General features: G+C 37.1%; 1 protein-coding gene across 1 annotated transcript in view; it reads right to left on the bottom strand.

Annotated features, from left to right (window-relative positions):
• Positions 1 to 27,705, bottom strand: part of ca10a (carbonic anhydrase Xa) — a 388,601-nt gene that overhangs the window by 12,979 nt on the left and 347,917 nt on the right. The window contains exons 5-7 of the mRNA XM_049464652.1: positions 23,112 to 23,207; positions 12,039 to 12,111; positions 207 to 361 (exon numbers count right to left, since the gene is read on the bottom strand). Coding sequence (XP_049320609.1) covers positions 207 to 361; positions 12,039 to 12,111; positions 23,112 to 23,207 — 324 coding nt within the window. The remainder of the gene's footprint in view (positions 1 to 206; positions 362 to 12,038; positions 12,112 to 23,111; positions 23,208 to 27,705) is intronic.

Below are 27,705 nucleotides of genomic sequence, written 5' to 3' on the forward strand. Positions count from 1 at the left end.
CCATGTCGTACGTATGATCACATATGATGTTATTGGTGGTTAAATCATTGTCTTTATTTTTAACACGCCTCAAACTTGTAACGTCGGAGCTTACTGGTAAATATGAGAACGAATTTGGGTTTACACGCTCTTATATCGTAAAAATGATGAAGACAGCAACAGGCATCTGAATGCTGACGGGTAATGGAGCATGCGTTATTTTTTACCTGCATTTTTGTGACGTATATTGGCTTGTTCATAAGGATCCAAGTGGCCGTCTCAAAACACGGAGGGATGGTCATCGATCCCTCATAGGTAATAAAACTCGCAGTTTCTGGATAAACCTCCTCGATGTTCAGCCCCGAGAGTAAATAAGCATCATCTGAAAAAAAGAAGCAGAAGAAAGAAGAAGATTGAGTAAAGATCTGGAACAGCTGCTGTTCTATATATTTAACCTTCCTCTTATTAGGATTAAGGAGTCATTTTAAAGGGTCTGGTATTCTATTCTGGGATGTGTCAGGTGATGGTCAGTATTCTGGTGATCTACGGACCCTCGGGTGGCACTGCATTAATAACAGGCTGTACTGATTCTGCACTCTTTTTTCTCTGCAGTAAAACAAGTTATTTACAACCTGAAAACTTTGATGGCTTTGGAGAGATTCTGCAAAAAGATACTTAATATTTCAGATCAGTATATTGACATTTTAAATCCTCAATTTATATTAATGTAATATCAGGCGGAAAATTAGCAAAAAATTCTGCCTGTTAAAAGATTAAACAATAAGACATTTTCAGTAGATTAAAATACTTAAAACAAGTACAGGGCAGTTAGACGTAAGTAAAACATAGGTGATATGTCTTTTAATCTAACTTTAATAAAGTTAAAATGAGAAAAAATATCTAGATTTATTCTTCTTTTAGGAGGATTTCATTTGCTAAAATAATGAAGATGATTTTCTGCAGAGTAACAGCAGGTTCTGTCTATCCGTAACCTTCCTCTTGTTAGAAATATGGACTATTTTTATAGGAACTCTGTATATATCCTGGGATATCGTGGCCAATGCTCGGTACTCTGGTGGATGCTGGTGATCTTTGGGTCCTCAGGCAGCGCTGCATTAAAAATAGGCTGTACTGGAAGTCAGTGCATGAGCTCAGGAAAAATGAGGTGATATGTCTAATAGTTTTACTTTAATCACTTTACAACTAGAAATTTTTGATATTTAGATTACTTTTAGGGGGATTTCACTTACTAAGACATGATTTTCTGCAGGTTCTGTCTATTCGTAAACTTCTAGTTAGGAATAAGGAGTATTTTTATATGAACTATGCATATATTCTGGGATATCATGGCCGATGATCAGTATTCTGGTGGATGCTGGTGATCTTTGGGCCCTCAGGTGGCCCTGCATTAATAACAGACTGTGCATGAGCTCAGGAACACTTCCAGAAATTAAATGGCAGTTAAACACAAGTAAGAATGAGGTGATATGTCTTATAATCTTACTTTTATCACATTAAAATAAGGGACAAAATAGATAATTAGACTCCTTTTAGGAGGATTTCACTTGCTAAGATAGGATTTTCTACAGGTTCTGTCTATTTATAACCTTCTAGTTAGAAATAAGGACTATTTTCATAAGGATTGTGCATATATTCTGGGATATCATGGCCGATGATCAGTATTCTGGTGGATGCTGGTGATCTTCGGGCCCTCAGGTGGCCCTGCATTAATAACAGAGTGTACTGGAAATCAATGCATGAGCTCAGAAGCACTTCCAGAAATTAAACAGCAGTTAAACGTAAGTAAAAAATGTGGTGATATGTCTAATAATTTAACTTTCTCATTTAATAAAGTTAAAATGAGAAAAAAATAAATATTAAGACTTTTTTATGAGGATTTTACTTGCTAAAATAATGAAGATTTTCTGCAGAGTAACAGCAGGTTCTGTCTATTCGTAACCTTCCTCTTGTTGGGATTAGAGACTATTTTCTTGGGTAGTGTTGAGCATGGAGCTTGTGTGTATTTTTTATTTATTTATTTTTATAAAACAGATAATTTTTCAAGCATGCATCTTTTGCTTGTCAACGTTTTGCTCCCTTCGGCAAAACCCTGTGTGCTCCAGAAGCTGTGCTCGTGTGCTCTGGTTGTGGTTTTTACTGGATGGCGGCAGAAAAAAAAAATGTTTCTTATGCTGTTTTTTTGTGTTTTTTTTGACAAGTTTCTCAATGCCAGGCCTCGGTGAGATAACACAGCATGCGAAAAACATATCGAACCCTCCGATCCCGACAACGTGCGAGTAATAATGGGCTTTGAGTCGAGCCGGGCACAGAAATACAATTCGTTATTTTTATTACTTTCCTGCGTCTCATTGATTACCCCTCGTTCCCAGCCTATGTAAAAGATTCCCGGCGCGTTTGTGATTCCGGCGCTGAACTTTGATAGCTTTGGTGGCATAAATAATTCCTTTTGAGTGCAGAGGAGGGGGCCGGGTCTGAAAAATGCATGCCAGCTCAGCCGGCGGCGCGGTGAAGGCAGGTTGGAAGGCCTCAGGCGGGGGCAGGCTGCTAGTCTGGATGGGGGGGTTCTGACAGCTGTCAGAGCCCACGCTTCCCTGCCGTACCCCTGGTAGCGCTGTCGAGACCCACGGCCGGGAGGCACGCGGCACCAGGCCACCAGGGGTCAGCGCGCTCCTCTCCTCACCCACCCCTCACCACCCCTATTAATTCAATTATCAAGCTCTTTTTTCAAAGCCCCCCGAGGAGAGCCGCGGCACTGAGCCACAGAGATCGTGGGCGTTTCTACAGACTAGGAAAAATTCTTAGAAGAACTGAGAGTCGTATCAGCTGTGATGTGCAGAATCTCTGCTTTTTTACATTTATAATATACAGGGGTTTGACAATGAAACTGAAACACCTGTCATTGGAGGTTCAATTATCAGGGTAAGAGCACAGTTCTGCTCTAAATATCGCAATGCACACAACATTATGGGAGACATACCAGAGTTCAAAAGAGGACAAATTGTTGGTGCACGTCTTGCTGGTGCATCTGTGACCAAGACAGCAAGTCTTTGTGATGCATCAAGAGCCACGGTATCCAGGGTAATGTCAGCATACCACCAAGAAGGACCAACCACATCCAACAGGATTAACTGTGGACGCTGTAAGAGGAAGCTGTCTGAAAGGGATGTTCGGGTGCTAACCCGGATTGTATCCAAAAAACATAAAACCACGGCTGATCAAATCACGCAGAATTCAATGTGCACCTCAACTCTCCTGTTTCCACCAGAACTGTCCGTCATTTTTTTTATTTTACCAAACTGAAAACCTCTGGAATATAATCAAGAGGAAGATGGATGATCACAAACCATCAAACCACCAAACTGAACTGCTTGAATTTTTGCACCAGGAGTAAAGCAGCATAAAGTTATCCAAAAGCAGTGTGTAAGACTGGTGGAGGAGAACATGATGCCAAGATGCATAAAAAAAATGTGATTAAAAAACTTGTTTTCTTTGCATTATTTGAGGTCTGAAAGCTCTGCAACTTCTTTTGTTATTTTAGCCATTTCTCATTTTCTGTAAATAAATGCTCTAAATGAGAATAATTTTATTTGGAATTTGGGAGAAATGTTGTCTGTAGTTTATAGAATAAAACAACAATGTTCATTTTACTCAAATATAAACCTATAAATAGCAAAATCAGAGAAACTGATTCAGAAAATGTCCTGATGAGTGCTAGTTTCCTCATCATACCATTCTGATGGTATTTTTTGCAGATATGCACGTAACCATACTTTCAAAATTCTTGAAATTCTTTTTTATTTCAGATTATTTCTTTATTTAGTTAAGTAATTGTTGCTTCTCATAATCTGGATTAGAACATTACTCAAATATCCACTATTCACTGTATACCTGTAACTCTACCTCTTCACTACTTTACTTTAACTGATGCTCTTAAACATCAACATTAAAATTGATGAACTCTTGATGAGTTCAGCACAGCTGTTAACTGAAAGCCTGAATTCCAGGTGACTCTCCCTCATAAAACTGACTGAGAACCTTAAATATAAAACATATTCTGGTTGGTTTAACGCTTTTTACTAAATAATTATATATATTTTTCTTCTTAGTTTGAATGAGTTTGGTCATTTAAAACACTTGTGACTAAATGACTTGAAGTCTAGACCAGCAGAAGTTTGCAGCCTCTGGGGCATCATTATGGTGAAATCTGAGATCAGCGTCGGCCTCATATGACTGAAATTGTGCTTTATAACAATGCCAGGCATGATCTGATGGGTGCACTTAATGATTGTAGATGCAGCAGCGGCTGAATACTATCTATTATACTGTGTGAACTGAAGCTGAGATATCCAACAGATACAGCTCTGGAAAAAACAAAATGAAGAGAGCACTTCAGTTTTGCTTTTGGATACGTTTATGCTGCTTTACTCCTGGTGCAAAAATTCAAGCAGTTCAGCTTGGGTTAATCTTCACCTACTGTTGCATACACTTACTATACATATAATTCATATACAGTAATATACAGTAAGCTATTACAAGCTAGTTTATGCTTGACTGTAATAGAAGCACAAACTCATTATTTTAAAGTTCTTATATCTCCCTCATCTGCTGACTAACAGCCACAGACAGTAATTACAGATTCCTCCCTCAGACGAAGTCTGCTAGCTAATCCTGCTGTGTACTGTCTGAGGTTCTCAACCAGCAGAAATGGCAAAATGGCGCTTCGGCTTCAACTGGTCTAGTGGGCAGGGCTCTGGTGGGCGTTGATGGGTGAGGGGTGAAGCCAGGGTGGTTCTATTTGCATTATCTTATTGTGATGTCACAATAAGGGAGGAGCATCAAAAATGTCTTATAGAAGCAACTGATAATTGCTGACACCCAACGGATTTTGTTTTTTGGTGTTTGGAGTGTTTATAGGGGCAGTTTTGGAAATAAAAAAGCTTGGAAAAAGTGAGTTTTACGTAATATATCCACTTTAAATTCTAAATGAATAAACTGCTGTTCATAAAAGGGTAACATCACTGGATTTTTTCCATTTTAACATATAATATGAGTTTGTAAGATTTGAAAATTTTGTTTGATTTACATTTATTTACACAGTTTGCACAGTGTAAAATGTAAAATCCTAGCATTTCTGGAAAATGGGACACCAGAGCTCTACTCTTGGTTGCACCATAATGGACTGCCAGACCACTGCAGCCATCTTTGCTAAGTGGATAACCATGTCAGCTTCCATTAACACGGACCACCTACCCAAGCGAGAGATCTGTTCAGACTGCTCTCGGTCATGGTTATCTCCATTTGTTCCAACTTCAAGCTGGAAAACTTTCTTGGTTAACTAAACACACGCAAGCTACTCCAATCAAGCATAAGATTATGACCAGCTCCTTGTTGTTTTAACACCCATAATAATTTTTTTTCTATGAATAAATGTGTTTACTAAGTACAAATCAATTTTCAAAAAAGGTATTTTCCAAATATTTTCTTATATTTTGAAAATGATCTTATGTAATATTTGGCATCTTTTATCATGCGGTATTTGCTCTATATCCAACTGTATCCAACAAATGTTTTAAGGCTTTTGACCTATATTTTAACCTGCGACAGTTTAAAACATGCTCTAGTCTATAACTCCAACCAATCAGCAGCATAAATGCAATTTCCTTTACTGTGTAAAATGTTTTTGTATTTTACTGTAGAAAAATAGAAACATACAGCTGCACTATCTTTGCTTTTTTCTTTAGTAAAATATATTATTCTACTTCCGAAAATTAAAGGAACACTCACATCAAGTAGTTAATTATTACTTTTACTTTAATTTTTGTTAGCTCTATTTACCCCCTATCATAGAATTTAATAGTGAACTCTTAAGAAAATATTAGGAAAAGTGATCAGACTCCCCATAAACAGCTTTGGCCTTGGAAAAGATGAGTTTTGGACCCATGGTTTTCACTTTCTACATAATCCCATTGGCTGTAGGTAGCTGCTGCTCTTGACTCCCAGTCCCCGACTGGATCAGATATCTAGCATGCCTAATATTTGTCGAGTATCTGCGATCACTCAGCCATGCCTCGGCGATTGTCTTTCAGCAGTTCACACCTCACAACTGAGCGAGCGCCAAGAGATCCCAGATTTGTCTGCGAGCAGAGTTTTTGACACCAATCAACGAAAATCGACTGTAAAACTGGGCTAAAATCGTGTAGAGTGAACCTGGAATAACACAGCATGTATTTATCGCCATTCATAGAGTTTAACAGTGAATTTTTTGATATCAGTGGAAACAGAAAGTGTTCATGCTCTCTATAAATAGCTCTGGTAAAGCAGGAGATGTGTTTTGGCCTGTGGTTCTCTCTTTCTACGTAATCACAATGGCTGTATGTAGCTGCTGCTCCTGACTCCCAGTTGCTGACTGGATCAGATATCTAGCATGCGATCACTCAGCGACGACTCAACAACTGTGTTTTTGCAGTTCATACCACACGACTGAGCGAACACCAAGAGATCCCCGATTTGTCTGCAAGCAGAGTTTTTTTCGGCGATCAACGAAACATTATTGCCAACTGAAAAACTAGGCTTAAATCATGTATAATGAACCTGGAATAACACAGCATGTATTTATTGCCATTAATAGAGTTTAACAGTGAATTTTTTGATATCAGTGGAAACATAAAGTGTTCATGCTCTCTATAAATAGCTCTGGTAAAGCAGGAGATGAAAAACTGAAAAACTGGTGAACCTGGAATATCACAGCATGTATATCGGCTGCTCTTGACTCCCAGTCGCCGACTGGATCAGATATCTAGCATTCCAAATATTTGCAGAGTATCTGCAATCCGCAGTTCACACCTCATGACTGAGCGAGCACACAAGCATAAGATTATGACCATTTCCTTGTTGTTTTAACCCTCATAATCATTTTCTTCTATAAATAAATGCCTAACTAAGTACAAATCAATTATCAAAAAGGTATTTTCCAAATATTTTCTTATATTTTGAAAATGATCATATGTAATATTTGGCATCTTTTCCCATGCAGTAATTGCTCTATATCCAACTGTATCCAACAAATGTTTTAAGGTTTTAACCTATATTTTAACCTACTACAGTTTTAAACGTGATCTAGTCTATAACTCCAACCAATTAGCCGCTGTATGTATCGGCTGCTCTTGACTCCCAGTCGCCGACTGGATCAGATATCTAGCATTCCAAATATTTGCAGAGTATCTGCAATCACTCAGTGATGGCTCAGTGATTGTCTTTCAGCAGTTCACACCTCATGACTGAGCGAGCACACAGAGATCCCCGATTTTTCTATGAGCATAGATCAACGAACACTGTTGCCGACTAAATACCGTGTTAAATCGGGTAGTTTGAACCTGGAATATTCAGAAAGACTAGTAAAGAAAGACCTGGTCATAATGTTATGCTTGTGCTGAGTCCAGATGGTTTCTGCGTCACGCTCTTCCTCAGTTCAGTGTTTCTCTCTCTCTCTGAGGTCTTTTCTCCTCGATTAGTGAATCAGTGTATTGAGCCGCTTCCTGCGATCGCCTGGCGCCCCTGTTGTGCCCAGTCTGGCCCTGGTGGCATTTCCTGGGTTTAACTGCCAGCATTCGTCAGAGCGACCAGCTGTCTGTCTGATTCTGCAGCTGTAATAAAAGGGATTTCTCTCTCTCTGGGTGTAGGTGGAGGTGATTTCTGGAGGTGGAGGACACCGGGGATGGATGTCTGGACTCGGTGACCGGAGACGTCCACGTCCTGAACGCTGCTGTTGAGGTCGGTGCAGCTGCTGCTTGACCTTTGACCTGGATGTTGCCCTGGCTGTACAACACAGGCGTCTTGGCTTCACTCAAGCAGAACTGTGTTACACAGCAGTGTGTTGAGTTAAATATATCTGTCTGCTGGTCTTTAATATAAAAAATAAAGAGTTGCACTCAGAAGGAAGTGTGTGGGATTGCTGTGATATGTAGAAAGAAGATAAAACCTACCAGGAACATTAAACGATTCATGATAAATTAAGGCTGATATGGGTTTATTGAGCTGATTTATTGAGCTGCATGCCAGACGTCTGAGCATGTAGAGTGTTGTAGAGGTTCCTAATGTTCCTCCTGTGATAATCCATCTCATGCAAAGAGTGTTAATAAAAAGCATCCAATAGCCATACCTGTCAAGTCTCCCGTTTTGGCCGGGAAACTACCGTATTTTACTCATTTTAACCGCCGTCCTCCCGTATTAGTATTTTCCCATAAATTTCCCGTATTATATTAAAATTTTAAAACTTTATTATTGAGGCGACTGACCACTGTGTGTTTCTTAACCAATCGTGGTGCCGCCTTTCAGGAGAAAGTCCCGCCTTTCAGGAGAAACTGCCAATCAGCTTGCTGGTTTTGCGGAGTGCAGAGGAGGGTCAGTGTGGTGACCCTCCTCTTATATGTGTTGTAAATGTTGCGATTGTTTTTAATAGTTCAGGGTTAGTTTTAGGGTTTGTTAGTGTAATTTGGTGTAATTTATTATTTAGAAGGGGTAGAAGAGATGGTTGATCTGGAGAAAGAAAAAATGTGGAGAGGACTGAAATAACCTGAACTGGTCAGGATCAATGAAAGATTATTAATTGTGTATTGTGTTATTAATTGTCTAATATTTATTTATGGAATATATCTGGTCCATGTCCTTTTTGTAAAAGCTCATGATACTATTTTTACTATTTTTTTTTTTGACCAACAGTCATTTTGCAGAATTTGTGCACCCATTTGTTCAATTTTAAATCTAAAATCTATATACATAAAAAAATATATATATACATATAAAACAGTGCGTTCATGCCAAAAATGAGAAGATTTAATGTAAATATCTAGAAAAGATTTTATTTAGGCTGTATTATAAGAATTACATATGTAGGAGTATCCACAGCATTTCAGTGTCAACAAAGGTAGACCTGTTACATTCTGATAATGTAATTGTAGTTTGTAAGTGTTTCACAGGTGGTTATTTTAGCTTTCTTGTAAACCTGTACTAAAATGTAAGGGATTCTGAACCTCGATTGGGCTGCTGGGACGACTCGAAGCAGGACGGCGGAAAATTTCCCTTATTTTTAAATCCAAAACTTGACAGGTATGCCAAGGTCAGGTGTTAATGTTGACAGGCGATTTTGATTTAGTTTCATTCTTCATTCTAGAAGTATGGATACTAGAGTTTAAAATACTTCTGTATATAATGAAGAAGTATCAACTCAAGCTTTTAGTTACTATTTAAGTATAAATGTAAAAGTACTGGTTTCAAAACTATTTAAAGTATAAAAGTAAAAATAATGTGGGAAAACAAAAGCTTAGGCCACGCCCACAGAGTCCTATAGTGCACATTATAGTTTATAGAATTTGTATTACATTTGATTTACTTACCTATGATTTTAAGATTTCTACTAAATTCATATTTTTATCTTATTGGTTTTATATCTAATTTCAAAATATCTTATTAAAATGCTGTTTTTTTTATTTATTTTCTTTGATAATCCCTTCCCTATGTATAAAGTGTGGCTACATTATACACAGCAAAAACAGGAGAGTTGAAATTTAAATTTCAGAATTAAACAGCTGAGAGTTGATTTTCATTTTTTAAGTGTAATTTTAACTCATTCAGATTTAAATGGTGTTCAGTGTTGGAGTTATTTGACAGAGTTTAATATTTCAGTGTTAATCCCAATAAACCCAATAAATACTGACCAACTCTACAGAGATTTAATTAAACTCCGCCCTGTTAAACTTATTATTTGAATAATGGGCGTTTCCCCAGATCCTAACTTACCATCAGTGTGTAGTCTTTTCCATCAGGGCTACCTACCATTGAGTTTCCATTATAGTTAAAAAATATTATAGGCTATGAGAGCAAGTTACCATATTCTGTACTGTAAATTGTGATAAAGTGTTGGTAATGCACTGAAAACTATAAATAATATAAATATAATATAATATAAAAATATAAATAAATAGTCATATCAATTGACTAAATTTCTTCTCATTTTTTTAAACTCATTTTAGTGTTAGTGTAACAATTTAGGGAGTTAAAAAAATCAAATGTGAGTTAAACAGGAGCAAAAAAAATGTATATTATTAATAATAACTATTACAAAAGTGTTGATTTAACTCCAAAGAGTATAGAGCTACAGTTTATAAACCCTGGAACCCTGGAAAAGAGTTTGACTTTTTGCTGTGTAAATGAGGGCCACCCTTAATGTACTCCCAGTTTAAATAGAGGTTGATTAGACTAGATTAGATTAGATTAGATTATAGGTAAGTAACAAATTCTCATATAAATCAATCCCAGAATTTCCAAAGTTTATAAGCAATGGATTCATATCTGATTAGAGACATTCATCCAGCTTTTATCTCAAGGAGAAAAATAGAAGTCTATGAGTAAATGGGAAAATGGACGACAGCAGTGAGTGAGGGTTTCAGTTGTGTCACAACTCCTCCGTGTTCCTAAAGAAATGGCCAATAGTCAAAGAAATATAAAAACAGCCTAAAAACAAAGTAAAAAAAAAAAAAACAAGAACAGGAAACTAAGTGGGCGTGGCTGAATAATGTGACCTGTTTACAGTGAGATAAAGAACATTCTCAGTGATGAGTCCAGCTGCAGACACTGGAACTCATTGAAAGCTCCTGTGATGTTGGAGAAGATGAAACCGAAACTTCACGTGAAGCTCTGCTGCTCTTTAGCGCAGGAGAATCAGTGTAAAAGCGCGAAATGCTCAGATTAATATCAGATATACTGTAAGTCACATAAAAACAGCTTAACCCTTTGAACTCTAGGCTGTTTTGGTGTGTTTTTTCTCCGTTTTTGTTTTCAGTTCCTCTTTCAGGTCTTATAACACAGTAATTATATCAGACAGACACATGCCCTGATCTCTTTTACTCCAGAAGACATACGGCTGCTCAAATATATCATCATTTAAAATGTAAAAGGAAGCAGAATTGTTATATTTTACTGGAACTGATCATGTTTTGCTCAAGATTTTACCAAGCACCTGTTTTTTGTTTTTTTTTAAACTTATTTTTGAATGTATAGACTTTAAATATATTCACACCTAAGATATATTTTCAAAAATGGTTAGATTAGAGTGTTTATGAGTTGAAAGCATAAGAATATTGATGATTCAAGTTCATTACATGGATTATTAATTATTACTTTGATAAAATACATGGAGAAACAGCATCAGGCGGATTTATTTTATTTTTCTTGATAATCAATAATCACACCTCTAGGATACATGTAGATACTAAAATCCTGACACTCAGAGCAGCCTATACCTTTCAGTATTTTAATCAGGACACACAAAGAAAACTAACTATATACAAAAATGTAAATTTTTTTGGGTTTAAATAAATAAAAAATTAGTTTAGTGCAAAATAACTACTTAAAATAAAAACTATATAAAGTAGTGCGCACACCATACCTAGCTTTAGTTTGAGTAAAGCAGGTAGTTTCACACTTTTGAGTCTTTATTTTCTGATATTATTTGGTTTGAAACATCATATAAATATGTTTGAAGCACTAAAGGTAAATAATATTGGTTGGGGAAGGAGATTTTTCACTTTTTTAGGTGTTTTTCTCTCAATGGGTTTCTTGTAGATTTAGCTTTACCGCACTGGGATGTGATCACTATTTTTAGAAAGATTAAGCTCCACCCTTTCTAACCATATATGGATTATGTTACTGTGTAATGGGATTCCTGAGTAATTAATCTGAGAAACACAAGGTGAGATTCTGGATGGAAATCCGTCTGTAGGGTTTTAAGGGTTAAAATCAACATCAGATCTGGTGAGAAATGTTCTAATGGTCGTGCAGGATTTATAGAAGCTCAGTTATGTTTGTAACCAGTGTTCTCTCCACTGGTTCCCACTTAAAAAAAAGCTTTTACCACAGTTTTTACCTCTTATTACACTGTTAAAGTGAAAGTGCTCACTCTCTCTCAGTCTGAGAGCATCACATTTAACACCAGCCGTCTCTCATCATCTCTCTGCTCTGAAGCTTTTCACTTTTTCACTTACTCTTATACGTTATTCTCGTGATGGTGTCTCTGTTCAGCATCCGGTTCAGAAACGAATTCGAAGTCTCTGATATCTGGAATTGGAAAAAAAAGGAAAGAAAGAGAGAGAAAGTGTGTTTTTTTAGCATTTAAAACCATTTTTAGCAGGCTTTTCAAAAATGCATTTTTGACAAACAACGTTTTATTATTAAAAATACATAAAATCCATTCAATATATATTATTCAAAACTCAGATAATCATAATTTAGGCCACAGATGAAACATATATGAAGACAGATCTGAATTTATGGATCTGAAAATGTATGGATTAGATTTTTGTAAATCTGAGTATTAAGCAAATTTCTAACTCAGTTAAAGTTCAAAACACAAAAAGTTGAGTTAAAACTTGAATTAATGAATTACATCATTAAATATTTCTAATATAAGTTTATCCATAGTCAGGTAATTTTATTTCAAATATACAAAATGCAGATGTAAATACTTATGTCACATATTTGTGTATTATAATTCAATTTACCTGATTTAACTAAAAAAACAAAAAAAATGGCATAATCCACAAGTTAGAATTTTAACTTTTATGCTTTTTATGTTTAATACTGCATTTTATATATATATTTTATATATTCAACTTAAAAAAAAAAACATTATCTAACTTTTCATTTTTATGGTTTTGTGGTTTGAGTTCATGTTTCTGAGTTTTAAATCAAATATATACATTAAGAAATGTAGTTTTACAGCATGTACTGTATTTTCATATTCTCCAGTTTAAAACATAAAAAGCATTGCTAATATGCTATTTTGTGCATTATTATTCCATTAAATATTTGAAGTTTTCTTTTTAATGTCAGGAAAAATAAATATGTATTTAAATCTATATTTAGTATATTTGAAAAATTACTTGAATTTTGATAAACGTAAAATATTTAATGGTATAACCATGTTTTTTTTGTGTGTTTTTATGATTTCTTGATTCAGAAACATATTCTGAAACATATTCAAGAAGAAAAATAAATAAAATACAGATTCTATCAAACCAGGCTGAACTAAAGTAAAGCAGCATAAAGTTATCCAAAAGCAGTGTGTAAGACTGGTGGAGGAGAACATGATGCCAAGATACATGAAAAAAACTGTGATTAAAAACCATCAGGGTTATTCCACCAGATTTCTGAACTCTTAAAACTTTATGAATATGATTTTTTTGTTTTCTTTGCATTATTTGAGGTCTGAAAGCTCTGCATCTTTTTAGTTATTACAGCCATTTCTTATTTTCTGACTTGGATTGCTATTTTAACGGTGCAGCTACCTGCAGGTGTCCAACAAACTCTTCTCAGCAGAGGAAACTGAGCTGCTGGTTGACGCTGTGAAGGAGCTCCAGCAGCTCATTTACGGGAACAGCAATGTTATTTTATTTACTATTCTGTTTATTGTTGATGTAAAAGTTGGGAAAGCGTCTGTGCTGCCGAGATAGCGATGAACGTCTGACTGTTGGTGTCTGTCTAGGTTGTATTCAGTCAGTGGAGCTCCTGTGTTTTCTGTTACCAAGATAAACAAGATAAAACTCCAGAAATGTACCTGAACACACCTCATTTCCAGAACACCACGCCCATCAGTGTAGATATATTCAGAAGATCTGTTACTATTTAAACGTTGCAAGTTTAAGGCGTAAAAATAGACTGTTGGTGGGGTGTAAGATAGCAATGAGCATCACAACACGACTTGCACAGGGTATAACAGGGTTAATCTCAATAATGAAGATTTCGTAATAGGTTCTTAGACACTGTTGCTCACTATTAGCAGCTTATCCAGCTACAGTAACTTATCTGCAGAGAGTTTGAGAAATAGAGATATTAATTACTGCACTTCCTCGCACTTTATTCACTAATTTGAAAGAGTCCAGGTGCTTTTAGAGATTATAGTGAAATCCGTCTCTCCGATTTTCACCTCCTCGTTCGGGAAGCTGAACTCGGAGAACTGAAGGCTGCTTTAAAGACCATTCTGCATAATCACCCAGAGATTCTCATTTTACAGACATAATTACTGCAGGGCTGCAGTGTGGGAGGAGAAGAAGAGCAGAAAAGACCAGTTAAACAAAAGTTTCTTCATCACTGTATATAAATATATATATAAATATATATAAATATATATTAACTCTGGCCTTAAAACATGACCTCCTGTGATGCGCCTCTCTCATATATAAGCATCTATTTATTGTTTATAATGGAAGGAAATATAAAGCTGAGTCATTATCAGAACACTCAGCCTTTTTTGCCCTCAACACTTTATCACATATATCACATATATATAACTTCAGACTACACCGTCTGAATTATACCTTATTATACATATATTACAGCATTAAAATACAAATTACTTTATTTTCTCATAATAAATTGCAGTCAGACAGTAACCTGTACAGTAGACTATTGTGATATAAATTGTATGTCTGTTTTATATGTTTTTTTTTTTTTGATGTGCAAACACTGTAACAAATTTATAGCTATCCACTATTTAAAGCTTTCAAATCTCAAACTGTTGTTATTCTACGTTAAATTATTATTTTATATTATTTAAATATGTTTTTCTCAAGGCAGTCAAAACTGTGCAGCACAATAAAACTAGTCTGAAACCAAAATAAAAATTAAGCAATTTTTAAAACAATATCAAGCTTTTATATTTATATTCCTCATAATTCCATTTATATTTCAGAAAAAAAAGTATATATATATACAGCTCTGGACAAAAAAAATAAGAGAGCACTTAAAAATGATATATTTTTTTATTTTACCAAATTAAAAACCTCTGGAATGTAATCAAGAAGGTGGATAATAACAAGCCATCAAACCAACACATTTTTGCACCAGGAGTAAAGCAGCATAAAGTTATCCAAAAGCAGTGTGTAAGACTGGTGGAGGAGAACATGATGCCAGGGTTATTCCACCAAATATTTATATCTGAACTTTATGAATATTAATTTGTTTTATTTGCATTATTTGAGGTCTGAAAGCTCTGCATCTTTTTTGTTATTTTAGCCATTTCTCATTTTCATATATATATATATGAAATGATATATTTTCAGTTCCAGAAGTAGTGAGCCTTCAGCACTGAAGGCAGGTTATATTAATATATACCTACAGAAGGAAACAGTGGCGTCTCTTACCCATCCGTTCTCCAGCGTTAGCCGCTATGCTAGTCTGTGTTGATCTGTACTGGTCTGTGCTGGTCTGTGTTGATCTGTGCTGGTCTGTGCTGGTCTGTACTGGTCTGTGTTGATCTGTACTGGTCTGTACTGGTCTGTACTGGTCTGTGCTGGTCTGTGTTGATCTGTACTGGTCTGTACTGGTCTGTGTTGATCTGTACTGGTCTGTACTGGTCTGTGTTGATCTGTACTGGTCTGTGCTGGTCTGTGTTGATCTGTACTGGTCTGTGTTGATCTGTACTGGTCTGTACTGGTCTGTGCTGGTCTGTGTTGATCTGTACTGGTCTGTACTGGTCTGTACTGGTTTGTGTTGATCTGTGCTGGTCTGTGTTGATCTGTACTGGTCTGTACTGGTCTGTGTTGATCTGTACTGGTCTGTGCTGGTCTGTGTTGATCTGTACTGGTCTGTACTGGTCTGTACTGGTTTGTGTTGATCTGTGCTGGTCTGTGTTGATCTGTACTGGTCTGTACTGGTCTGTGCTGGTCTGTGTTGATCTGTACTGGTCTGTACTGGTCTGTACTGGTCTGTACTGGTCTGTGTTGATCTGTACTGGTCTGTACTGGTCTGTGTTGATCTGTACTGGTCTGTACTGGTCTGTGTTGATCTGTACTGGTCTGTGCTGGTCTGTGTTGATCTGTACTGGTCTGTGTTGGTCTGTACTGGTCTGTGTTGATCTGTGCTGGTCTGTGCTGGTCTGTGTTGATCTGTACTGGTCTGTGCTGGTCTGTGTTGATCTGTACTGGTCTGTGTTGGTCTGTACTGGTCTGTGTTGATCTGTGCTGGTCTGTGCTGGTCTGTGTTGATCTGTGCTGGTCTGTGCTGGTCTGTGTTGATCTGTACTGGTCTGTACTGGTCTGTGTTGGTCTGTACTGGTCTGTACTGGTCTGTGTTGATCTGTACTGATCTGTGCTGGTCTGTGTTGATCTGTACTGGTCTGTACTGGTCTGTACTAGTCTGTGTTGGTCTGTACTGGTCTGTAGAGGTCTGTGCTGGTCTGTGCTGATCTGTGTTGGTCTGTACTGTTCTGTATGGTGACGGTGCACATTTTGTTGTCCTTGGAGCTCTCACAGCACTTATACTCAGGAGGGAGTCCTGCCTGAACCCGGTCGCATGACAGGAAGCACAGCGTGAGGCAGCCGAGGCAGGAGAACTGAGGCTCTGACTCACGATATGATGGGAAAAAGCTTCACACACTGTCCGCAGGAACGATGCTGAACTCGCTAAACGTCAAATTACAATTTTCACTGTGATAAAGGAGGAAAAGATGTGACAAACGGCAAAAACTAAAGCCCTATCTCAACCAGAAAATCTCAATATGAGTATACTGTAAAGATGGGAGCAGCTACTTGATTTATACACTTTTGGTCCTACTGTACAACCTGCGCAAGGCGCGTCACAATTCTTGCTGCTATCTTACACCCCGACAACAGTCTTTTTTTTACACCTTGTGCCTATTCTGTTAAAATAGCAGTTTTGAGTGTGTGAATAAATCTACACTGATGGGTGTGGTGTTCCTATTTTGATGGTGGAAAACATAGGAGCTCCACTGACTGAAATAAACCTAGACAACAGTCAATCATCAGAGTCAAAGATCCATTCCTAGAGTTCAAACCCGACTTTTACATCAACAATAAACAGAATAAAGAATAAAATATAATCATTACTGTTCCCTTAAATGAGGTGCTGGTGTATCCTCACATTGTGAACGAGCAGCTCAGTTTCCTCTGCTGAAATGCACAAAAATCGTTGCGCTGTTAAGATATGAATGCGCCAAAGTCAGAGCTCACCTGCCTCTTAAAGGGAATGACAACTGGCACACTGATTGGTTTATTTCACTCGTCTCGTTGGCAGTAATCAGTAAAGCTTAGTTGCAGTTGTTGCTGTTAATGGTGGCAGAACAATAATCCTGGTTTTTAATCCACAGTTTTTTTTCATGCACCTTGGTATCATGTTCTCCTCCACCAGTCTTACACACTGCTTTTGGATAACTTTATGCTGATTTACTCCTGGTGTAAAAATTCAAGCAGTTCAGTTTGGTGGTTTGATGGTTTGTGATCATCCATCTTCCTCTTGATTATATTCCAGAGCTTTTCAATTTGATAAAATCAAAGAAACTAATCATTTGTGACAATTTTATACTGTCTGAAACATTGGTCATTGTGAAAATTAAGTCCTGGTCATTTTCTTGCTTATTTTTATTGAGAACATATTGAAAAACAGCTGTTTGATTAATAGTATGGATGAACTACACTATAAATACATACATATATATATATATATATATATATATATATATATATATATATATATATATATATATATACACTACAGGCTAAAAGTTTGGACACACCTTCTCTTTTTCAATGCGTTTTCTTTATTTTCATGACTGATATTTACATTGTAGATTCTCACTGAAGCATCAAAACTATGAATGAACACATGTGGAGTTTTATGTACTTAATAAAAAATGAGCTGAACCTCCACAGTCACCGGACCTGAACCCAATCCAGATCCAGGTTTGGGGTGAGCTGGAGCACAGAGTGAAGAAGACAAAGGAGCAACAAGTGCTAATAAACACCTCTGGGAACTCCTTCCTTCCTTCAAGACTGTTGCAAAAATTTTCATTTCAGGTGGCCACCTCTTAAATGATGCTCATTGAGAGAATGATGCCAAGAGTGTGCAAAGCAGTAATCAAAGGGGGGCTATTTTGAAGAAACTAGAATATAAAACATGTTTTTTTAGTTATTTCACCTTTTTTTTTGTTAAGTACATAAAACTCAACATGTGTTCATTCATAGTTTTGATGCTTCAGTGAGAATCTACAGTGTAAATAGTCATAAAAAATATATAAAGAAAACGCATTGAAAAAGAGAAGGTGTGATATAATATAATATAGTGAAATACAGAGTTGCATGATTGCACTGTAAGCCCGAATAAGTTGAGTTTACTTAACTTTTTTAAAGCAGCCAGTTTACTCAATTTTTTTTAAGTAATGGGGAATGAAAACTTGAGTTAGCATACATTAAAACAAGTTATTACAACTAGTGATGGGACGAATGACACTGGTGCGTCAGCACTGCGCCGAGCGCACAAGCGTCAAACCCCGTATTGATAAGGGTTTTTAATTGTATTCAGATAAATTTAATTTTTATTTTATTGTAGGTGAATAAACTCCACGGAGCTTTCTTACATCAACAAGAGCACTTCATCAATGCTGAGGCATTATAGAGCTCAGCATGGCAATGAAGAATTGGCAGATACTGGTGTGAGTACCCCAGGTCTGTTACAATTCTCAAATAAAATTAAAATGTTTAAATTTTAAATTGTTTATCAACTATGTAATATTGTTTGTAAAGTTTATTACCTTATCGCCTTGGAGCTAAGACACTTCAAAAACTTTTGTTCCTCAATAAAAATACAGAAATGAATGCATTTTGTCGTTTTTTGTATTTTATTTTATGTTATTTAACACTTTCATTAATGAAAATCCATACATACGTTGCATAAATTTTAGCTGAATTTTATTAGACAAATTTGCTTTATTTTACAGAGTTAGTTAGATAGATAGATAGATAGATAGATAGATAGATAGATAGATAGATAGATAGATAGATAGATAGATAGATAGATAGATACTTTATTGATCCCGAAGGAAATTTAGCAGCCAGTAGCAGTTACACAACACAATAGAAACAAACAATAAGTATTATAAAATAAAATAAAAGAGCACAGTGAGGAATATAAGACTCTAAACTATAAAATTATAAACTGAGACTTAAAAATATATACATAAATATATAAATACAAAAAAACTATACAAAGTGTGAAAGTAATCAGTCATAGATGTGAGGTAGTGCAGTAAAATAATAATTTAAGTATAGAAGGTATCAGCAGATATGACAATATTAAACATAAACCTGTGCAAGTATTGTATTTAAGTAAGGTGCGTAGTGTAGTGTCCAGGAGTGCAAAAGTACAGGATGTACAGTAAAGTGACAAAGTGTCCAGGGATGCAAATGAACAGTATATACAGTAAAAAGGCAAAAGAGTCCCAGGGTGTAGATGTGTAGGGTGCTTTCCAGTACAGATAAAAAAAGGCTGATTAAGAAAGCACATATTGAGACACGTTCCTCATCTGTCCTCTCTCTTCCGGCTCCACTGGGAGGAGTTGAAGAGTCTGATGGCTCTCGGAACGAACGATCTTCTCAGTCTGTCCGTAGAGCAGCTCTGTGACAAGAGCCTGCCACTGAAACTGCTCCTCTGATCCATGATGATGAAATGCAGTGGGTGACCATCATCATCCATGATGGAGAGTAGTTTTTGCAGTGTCCTCCTCTCTGCCACCGTTACCACAGAGTCTAGCTCCACACCAACCACGGACCCCGCCCGCCTGACCAGCTTGTCCAGACGCATCTCGTCCCTCTTCTTCATGCTTCCTCCCCAGCACACCACAGCATAGAAAAGACAGCTGGACACCACAGTCTGATAAAACATCAGCAGGAGCTTCCGACAGATGTTAAAAGACCCCAGCCTCCTCAGGAAGTAGAGCCGGCTCTGCCCCTTCTTGTACAGGATGTCTGTGTTGGCTGACCAGTCCAGCTTATCATCCAGATGCAGTCCGAGATACCTGTAGGTCTTCACCATCTCCACATCAACTCCCACAATGGATACTGGCTGTGTGGGTGGCCTGGCTCTGCGGAAGTCCACCACCATCTCCTTGGTCTTGGAGGTGTTCAACAGCAGGTTGTTCCTATTGCACCACGCCACAAAGTCTTTCACCAGGTGTCTGTACTCCTCCTCCTTTCCTCCCCGTATACAGGCCACAATGGCAGTGTCGTCTGAAAACTTCTGCATGTGGCACGTCTCAGAGTTGTACTGGAAGTCTGAGGTGTAGAGTGTGAACAGGAACGGGGAGAGCACAGTCCCCTGTGGTGCTCCTGTGCTGCAGACCACAGTCTCTGATGTACAGTCCTTCAATCTGACATACTGAGGTCGGTCAGTGAGGTAGTCTGTGATCCAGGAGACCAAATATGAATCCACCTGCATCCCCACCAGCTTGTCTTTCAGTAGGAGAGGCTGAATGGTGTTGAAAGCACTGGAAAAATCAAAGAACATGACTCTCACAGTGCTGCCTCCTCTGTCCAGATGAGAGTGGGTCCGGTGGAGAAAGTACAGTATGGCATCATCCACTCCCACTTTCTCTCTGTAGGCAAATTGCAAGGGGTCCATTGCATGTTGAACCTGGGGTCTGAGGTGGTGTAGAAGCAGACGTTCCAGGGTCTTCATGATATGTGATGTAAGGGCGACAGGCCTGAAGTCATTGAGTTCACTGGGGTGCGTCTTCTTGGGTAGCATTTAGCATTTACACAAGGTTTGAAGCTCATTTTAGACTCTTAAGAACAACTGAACTCAAACTAATTGAGCAAATTAAATTACAAAATGATGAGATCATATTTCAATACAGTGTCGACACAGTTTGTGTAGTGTGTTGATACACTCCTTGAGGTATCGTCTTTCCATCACTAATTACAACTAAAGGGGACGTTAATTTATTTGTAAGGGAGCCCAGGGGGGGAATCACTACACACTGATGGTGAGTGTCTGGTTAGTCAGAAACTGTTGGACACGCCCAGTATGCAAATAGATTGTGACAGAAGCCAATAGAAAAGAAGCTGACTAAACTATACTATGTTATAATAAACTGGTTAAACTCAACTCATCTCAGTTTGATTATTACAGTATATATGCCACAAATTCAGTTCAACTAACTCAAAATAATAGTTGAGTATTGATTAGATAAACTCTATTTTATGTAAAACAGACTTAAATAATTTGAGTTCAAACAACAAAAACTAGCTTCTATTACTCTCAGAGAGTGAAAGGAGCGCGATAGCGGCGTAGAGAAAGGAGAGAGGGCGTACGGGACTCGCGCTCACGTACAGAACCGATCACTGAGCTCCAGATTGACACCGGCAATCTAATTAGATTAGCCTGAACTTTTATCCCGAGGGAGAAAATAAAGCGCGGGTCCATCATAGCAGAGCAGACGTTTCTCCGAGCTGCTATTGAAGAGCGAGCGAGTTATTCCACAACTCCTCTGCTGCCGGACTGACAGGAAGACAGAGCGCCGCTTCGGCTGCAGGCTGGTAATTGCGTGGCTAATTGTTCCTGTGATTTGTGGAGTTTTTTTGGTGTGAGTAAACATGCTGACCTTCAGCAGAAGGTATAATTTATTTCTACACAAAGGGATTATTGACGGGCAGCCATTCCTGTCAAACCGTGTACGTGTTTTTTACCTTTAGCGGTTCAGACAGGCCAGGAAAAATGATAAAAAAAACAATTTCCCTGGTGAAAAAAAGTAGATTAAAGTATACTAATCATTATTATGCTATAGTGCACTAAAGTGTTCTTGTAGCCACTTTATTATTAATCAGTATACTTAAAGAGTGATAAAATGGAACAACTTTTATTTTGTACTTATTATACTTTAATTACAGTATAAAAATAATACAAAAGTCTTACTTTTTTAAATTGTGCTAAGTGTACTTAACTGTACTAAAATGGAACTACAGTATTTTAAATATACTTAAGTAACATTTAAACATTTAAACTACTTCATGTATGTAACCCCATATTTTAAATATGCTTACAGTAAAATTATAATTACATTTAATTATTAGAGTATTACACCTGTATCCCTATTTATTATTATACACCAGGTATATTAAAATATATGTACTAAGAATTGATGTTAAATATATGTGATCTATATTTACATTAGAGTACAAATATATATGCTTCTTATATGTTCCTGTCTTTTGTAAGTAGCACACTTCTAGTATAGTTAGTTCGTTCGGTATAAAAAATATATATTTTAATATACTGTACTACATTTTTTAGTGTTTTAATGTAGTAATTTAATTCACTTGCTAAAAAAAAAAGTTACATGATACATTGTACTTTAAGTGAACTACTGTAACAGCTGTTTTAACACACTTTGCTAAAAATGTAGTAAAGTATATGTGGAAATAAGTATTTTAGAAGTATACTGAATTACATTCAACTAAAAATGTACTTCATTGTAGTCTATTTTTCTAAATACGCTATATTTTTACTTTTTAAAAAACATGACTTTGAAAGTTTACTTTCAAACATTTGATGAAAGCACAATATTAATGTACTTTTAATACATTTTAAGTAAGTACATAAATCTGTTAGTATATTTACAGCATACTTAGACATTTTTTAATATGTTTTAAGGGCAATATTAAGTTTTTTTTTTTTGTTTTTTTTACCAGGGTTGCCTGCAAATAAAAACTGCATATAAAAAAATATTCGTGCTGTATATCAGGGGTCGGCAATAGGCAACCTCTAATATATTCAGCATGAAACATCTGTCCTGTGAGGTTGTTTGAACTATAAAGAACAACGATAAAAAAATATATATATAATGCTTCTCTGGTGAGCTTTTGTTTACATCCCTCCCCCTGTCTCTCTCTCTGTCGCGTGAGACTTTAGAGACTTTAGTTTTAGGTTCTCGTTTTTCCGCCCATTCTCAGGCTCCCTATCTCCTTATAAGGGCATTTTTTATCGGTATTGTCCCAATTCACTTGCTGGGGAAGTGGTAGTGTATTGGATCTTGACCCTGAGGACACCTTTCTTTCCTTTCTTCTTGGGTTTACCTGCTTTGAAATCAACTGTTCTGCAATTGTGTTCAACAACCCTCTGGGCTGGAGAGCTACTAGTCTGTAGCACTTCATCCCATTACACTACATTTTATAAAACAGAATTTTTTTGTAATGGTTTGGAAAATATAAATGAATTGCTGACCCCATGCTACATATATTCAGCTCTGCCGGGTCTATAGAGGAACTTACCTTCATGAATATGGACACTATGACCAACCCGTTTGGACTCTTGGCAGCTTCTGTGTAGTTTGTGTACAGCTCGTGGTTGTAGTGTATTAGCTGAACCTGCGGAGGCAGAAAACAAAAATGAGAGAAAATGAGCAAATTAAGCAGGAAAAATTATTAGGAAGATCATCAACCAGCATAAAAGCAAAGTATTATTTGTGTAACACTTTATATAAACACTGGCAATTCAAAGTGCTTTATACTAGTGCATCTAAAAAAAAATAGAATGTCAATGAAAAGTTACTTTATTTCAGTAATTTCATATATTATATAGATGTATTAAACACAGAGTGATCTATTTTAAGTGTTTGTTTCTTTTATTGTTGATGATTATGCTTTACAACCAATGAAAACCCAAAAATCAGTGGCTCAGAAAATTACAATATTATATTAAACCAATTGGTACTTTTGGCAGTGTGGGTAGTGTGCCAAGTCCTGCTGGAAAATGAAAACAATGACACGGATGGTGAGCACTGTAAACAAGAAGTAACGTCACGTCACAAGCATAAGATTTTTGGCACAACACCGCCCGCTGTAAAACTGCTGGAGTGGAGTGTATTGTTGTACAGGGGTTGGACAATGAAACTGAATTGGAGCAGCCTGGTGTTCCAAGTGTGAAGGTTCAATTAGCAGGGTAAGAGCACAGTTCTGCTCTAAATATTACAATGCACACAACATTATGGGAGACATACCAGAGTTCAAAAGAGGACAAATTGTTGGTGCACGTCTTGCTGGAGCATCTGTGACCAAGACAGCAAGTCTTTGTGATGCATCAAGAGCCACGGTATCCAGGGTAATGTCAGCATACCACCGAGAAGGACCAACCACATCCAACAGGATTAACTGTGGATGCTGTAAGAGGAAGCTGTCTGAAAGGGATGTTCGGGTGCTAACCCGGATTGTATCCAAAAAACATAAAACCACGGCTGATCAAATCACGCAGAATTCAATGTGCACCTCAACTCTCCTGTTTCCACCAGAACTGTCCGTCACCACAATCAATTACTGTGCTCTAAAACCAGGTGTTTCAGTTTCATTCTCCAACACCTGTATTATAACAATACACTGCCAGCTACAGCAGCATTGTATAAAGGCACTGTATAAAACACTGTGACGAGCACGAGCTGCTGTTTCTGCACAAGCTGAAAAATCAGCAGGTTTGTTTAATTATGAGTTCTGTGTGAAACTCGGGTCTTTCTGAGCTCGTCTGGCTCAGATGCCAAACCCCTGTCAGGTCAGGTGTCTCTGCTCCCCAATCACAGCTCTGCAGCTGGCGGCGCTCCTGTCCGTCACGTCCGTCAGCGCCACATTAGAATTCTTTGTGATGCGCGAGCAATCTCCTCTCAGCAAATTACCTGAGCGCCTCGCCGCCGCTGCGCCGCAACAAAGCCCTAAAACTGAGAGTTTCAGCACCAATCCCTCACACTCCTCACAAACACCGTCCTCACACAGATAGAGTAGCTTAAAGAAACTTATCATAAACTACTCGCCGCCAAATACAACAAACATTAGCCCTTTCATTTAAAACAACATTCCTCAGAGAGCGTAAGCACTGCATTCAGACTCCGCTTCCAGTCTAAGAGCAAAAAATCACAATAGAGGAGTGCAGCCTGGTGATAAGCTGCTGTTATCATTATAAAAGTGTGCAATAAATGTAAATGTGTAAATGTATGTGGTAATATGCTTTTTGTGCATCTTTTGTATTATCAGTACTTGTAGAATGTATATTAAATGCTGAAGTGCTGCATTGCATTATTTATACAAATTCTACAATTATACAAAGGCTGTAAACAACAATAAAACAACATTTTATCACTATTGTGCAAAAACTTTGTTGTTTTTTTACTTTATATCAATACAGCACTTGTTCTCACAATGAATAAACCAATAGAAAGTGACTTAAAACCAACTTTTTTAATATTGACTTGCACTAAAAGTCGTACAACAGCCACGATTTTACTGTAGTTTAATGACTTTCTTATTAAAATGCATTACCAAAAGTTTTGACACACCTTCAATTCAGTGTTTTTTCATTATTTTAGAATATTCTGTATTGTAGATTAATGCTAAACTCATGCAAACTATAAAGAAAAAGAATATGAAATTATTCAGTAAACAGAAAATGTTAGACAAACCAGAATATGTTTTATATTTTACATTCTCTGCTGGATTTTCTCGGTCAGTTTTATGAGGTAGAGTCACCTGGAATTCAGGCTTTCAGTTAACAGCTGTGCTGAACTCATCAAGAGTTAATTACTTGAATTTCTTGTCTCTTAATGTAAAGTTTGAGAGCATCAGTTAAAGTAAAGTAGTGAAGAGGTAGAGTTACAGGTATACAGTGAATAGTGAATATTTGAGTAATGTTCTAATCCAGATTGTGGCAAAAACTACCCAACTAAGTTCTTTTAAAGTAAAAAATGAAGGTCAGTCAACCCAAAAATAAAAATTTCAAGAACCCTGAAAATATCCTCCAGTGCAGTCACCGCAAAGACAGTTAAAATATTATAATGATGAAACCGGCACTCATCAGGGCTGCTCAGAAACTTAACTACAGTTATCAGCTCCCTAAATCTAAATGCTTCACAAAGTATTTTGGTTTGTTTAACACTTTTATGTGCATACATAGTAGTGCATCTCAAAAAATTAGAATATCAATGAAAAGTTACTTTATTTCAGTTGAAAATGTGAAACTCATATATTATATAGACGTATTAAACACAGAGTGATCTATTTTATGCATTTATTTATTTTATTGTTGATGATTATTTATGGCTCACAGCCAATGAAAACTGAGAAAACAGTGTCTCGGAAAATTAGAATATTATATAAGACCAACTGGTACTTTTGGCAGTGTGGGCAGTGTACCAAATCCTGCTGGAAAATGAAATCCTCATCTCCATAAAAGTAAAAAGCATCTCCAAAACACCACTGATTGGTGGAGACTTTGGAGACATCGAGCAGTTTGGACTGTGTGTCTCTCCACTCTTCCTCCAGACTCTGCTCCCTTGATTTACTTTAAATGAAATGTAAAATTTACTGATGATCAGTGATGATTTGGAGAGACATGTCTGTCATCTGCTGGTGTTGATCCACTGTGTTTTATTATCAAGTCTAAAGTCAGTGCAGTTTTGTTTTTCCCACAAAATCTTACAGCTTCCCTCTGCTACTGACAACTTTTATAGAGATGCAGATTTCATTTTCCAGCAGGACTTGGCACACTGCCCACACTACCAAAAGAGCCAATTGATATTATATATAATATTCAAATTTTCTGAGAGACTAATTGTTTGGGTTTTTTTATACTTAAAATAGTTCACTCTGGGTGTTTGATACATCTATAAAATATATGAGTTTCACATTTTGAACTGAAATAACTTAACTTAACTGAAGTAACTTTTTAAATTATATTCTATATTCTATTTTTTCAGATGCACTTTTATGTATACAGGGGTTTGGAGAATAAAACTGAAACACCTGGTTTTAGAACACAATAAGTGATTGTGGTGACGGACAGTTCTGGTGGAAACAGGAGAGTTGAGGTGCACATTGAATTCTGCGTGATTTGATCAGCCGTGGTTTTATGTTTTTTTATTGGATACAATCCGGGTCAGCACCCGAACATCCCTTTCAGACAGCTTCCTCTTACAGCGTCCACAGTTAATCCTGTTGGATGTGGTTGGTCCTTCTTGGTGGTATGCTGATATTACCCTGGATACCGTGGCTCTTGATGCATCACAAAGACTTGCTGTCTTGGTCACAGATGCTCCAGCAAGACGTGCACCAACAATTTGTCCTCTTTTGAACTCTGGTATGTCTCCTGTAATGTTATAGTGTGCATTGTAATATTTACAGCAGAACTGTGCTCTTACCCTGATAATTGAACCTTCACTCTCTTCATGCTCTTACTGGTGCAATGTGCAATTAATGAAGATTGAACACCAGGCTGCTCCAATTTAGCCATGAAACCTAAAATCCCACTAAAATGATGACAGGTGTTTCAGTTTCCCCCTCCAGCAAGCCCCAATACATATACATATACAGTATATTTATCTGCATAGTAAAAATCAGTTCATAGTTGCAGCCAGAAGATCAATTTCTGGGAATTTCTCTTCTCTCGCCGTTTTTCGAAGGAGAAGTAAATAATCACAATAAAAATTGTGGTTTGTAGTAATTATGAAATATGCAAAAGCGACGTCAAGGAGCGACAGATCGTCTATAAACTTAATCAAGGGTGGAGGAAGTGATTACCGAGCGAATGCTGATTTGATTAGATTTTTTTTCCCCTCTTCCTGAAGGTGAAAAGCAGCCAGCGCTTGCTTTTCCCAAACTCCCACACCAGCAAATTGCCTGAGCTGGAAAAACAGGGCCGGGCCACAGATCCACACCGTGCCAGAAAGATCAGGAGATACAGAGTGTAGAGGAGCCGACAGCACTATAATGAGTTCTGGAGAGGAGCGAGGAACCCGGGGTGAGAAACAGACAAACACACAGCCCAGATACACACACACACACACACACCTATACACACACTCGTATACACACACATACAATTATTGTG

This window comes from Astyanax mexicanus, chromosome 15 (assembly GCF_023375975.1).
Source record: "Astyanax mexicanus isolate ESR-SI-001 chromosome 15, AstMex3_surface, whole genome shotgun sequence".
In the NCBI taxonomy this organism is placed as follows: domain Eukaryota; kingdom Metazoa; phylum Chordata; class Actinopteri; order Characiformes; family Acestrorhamphidae; genus Astyanax; species Astyanax mexicanus.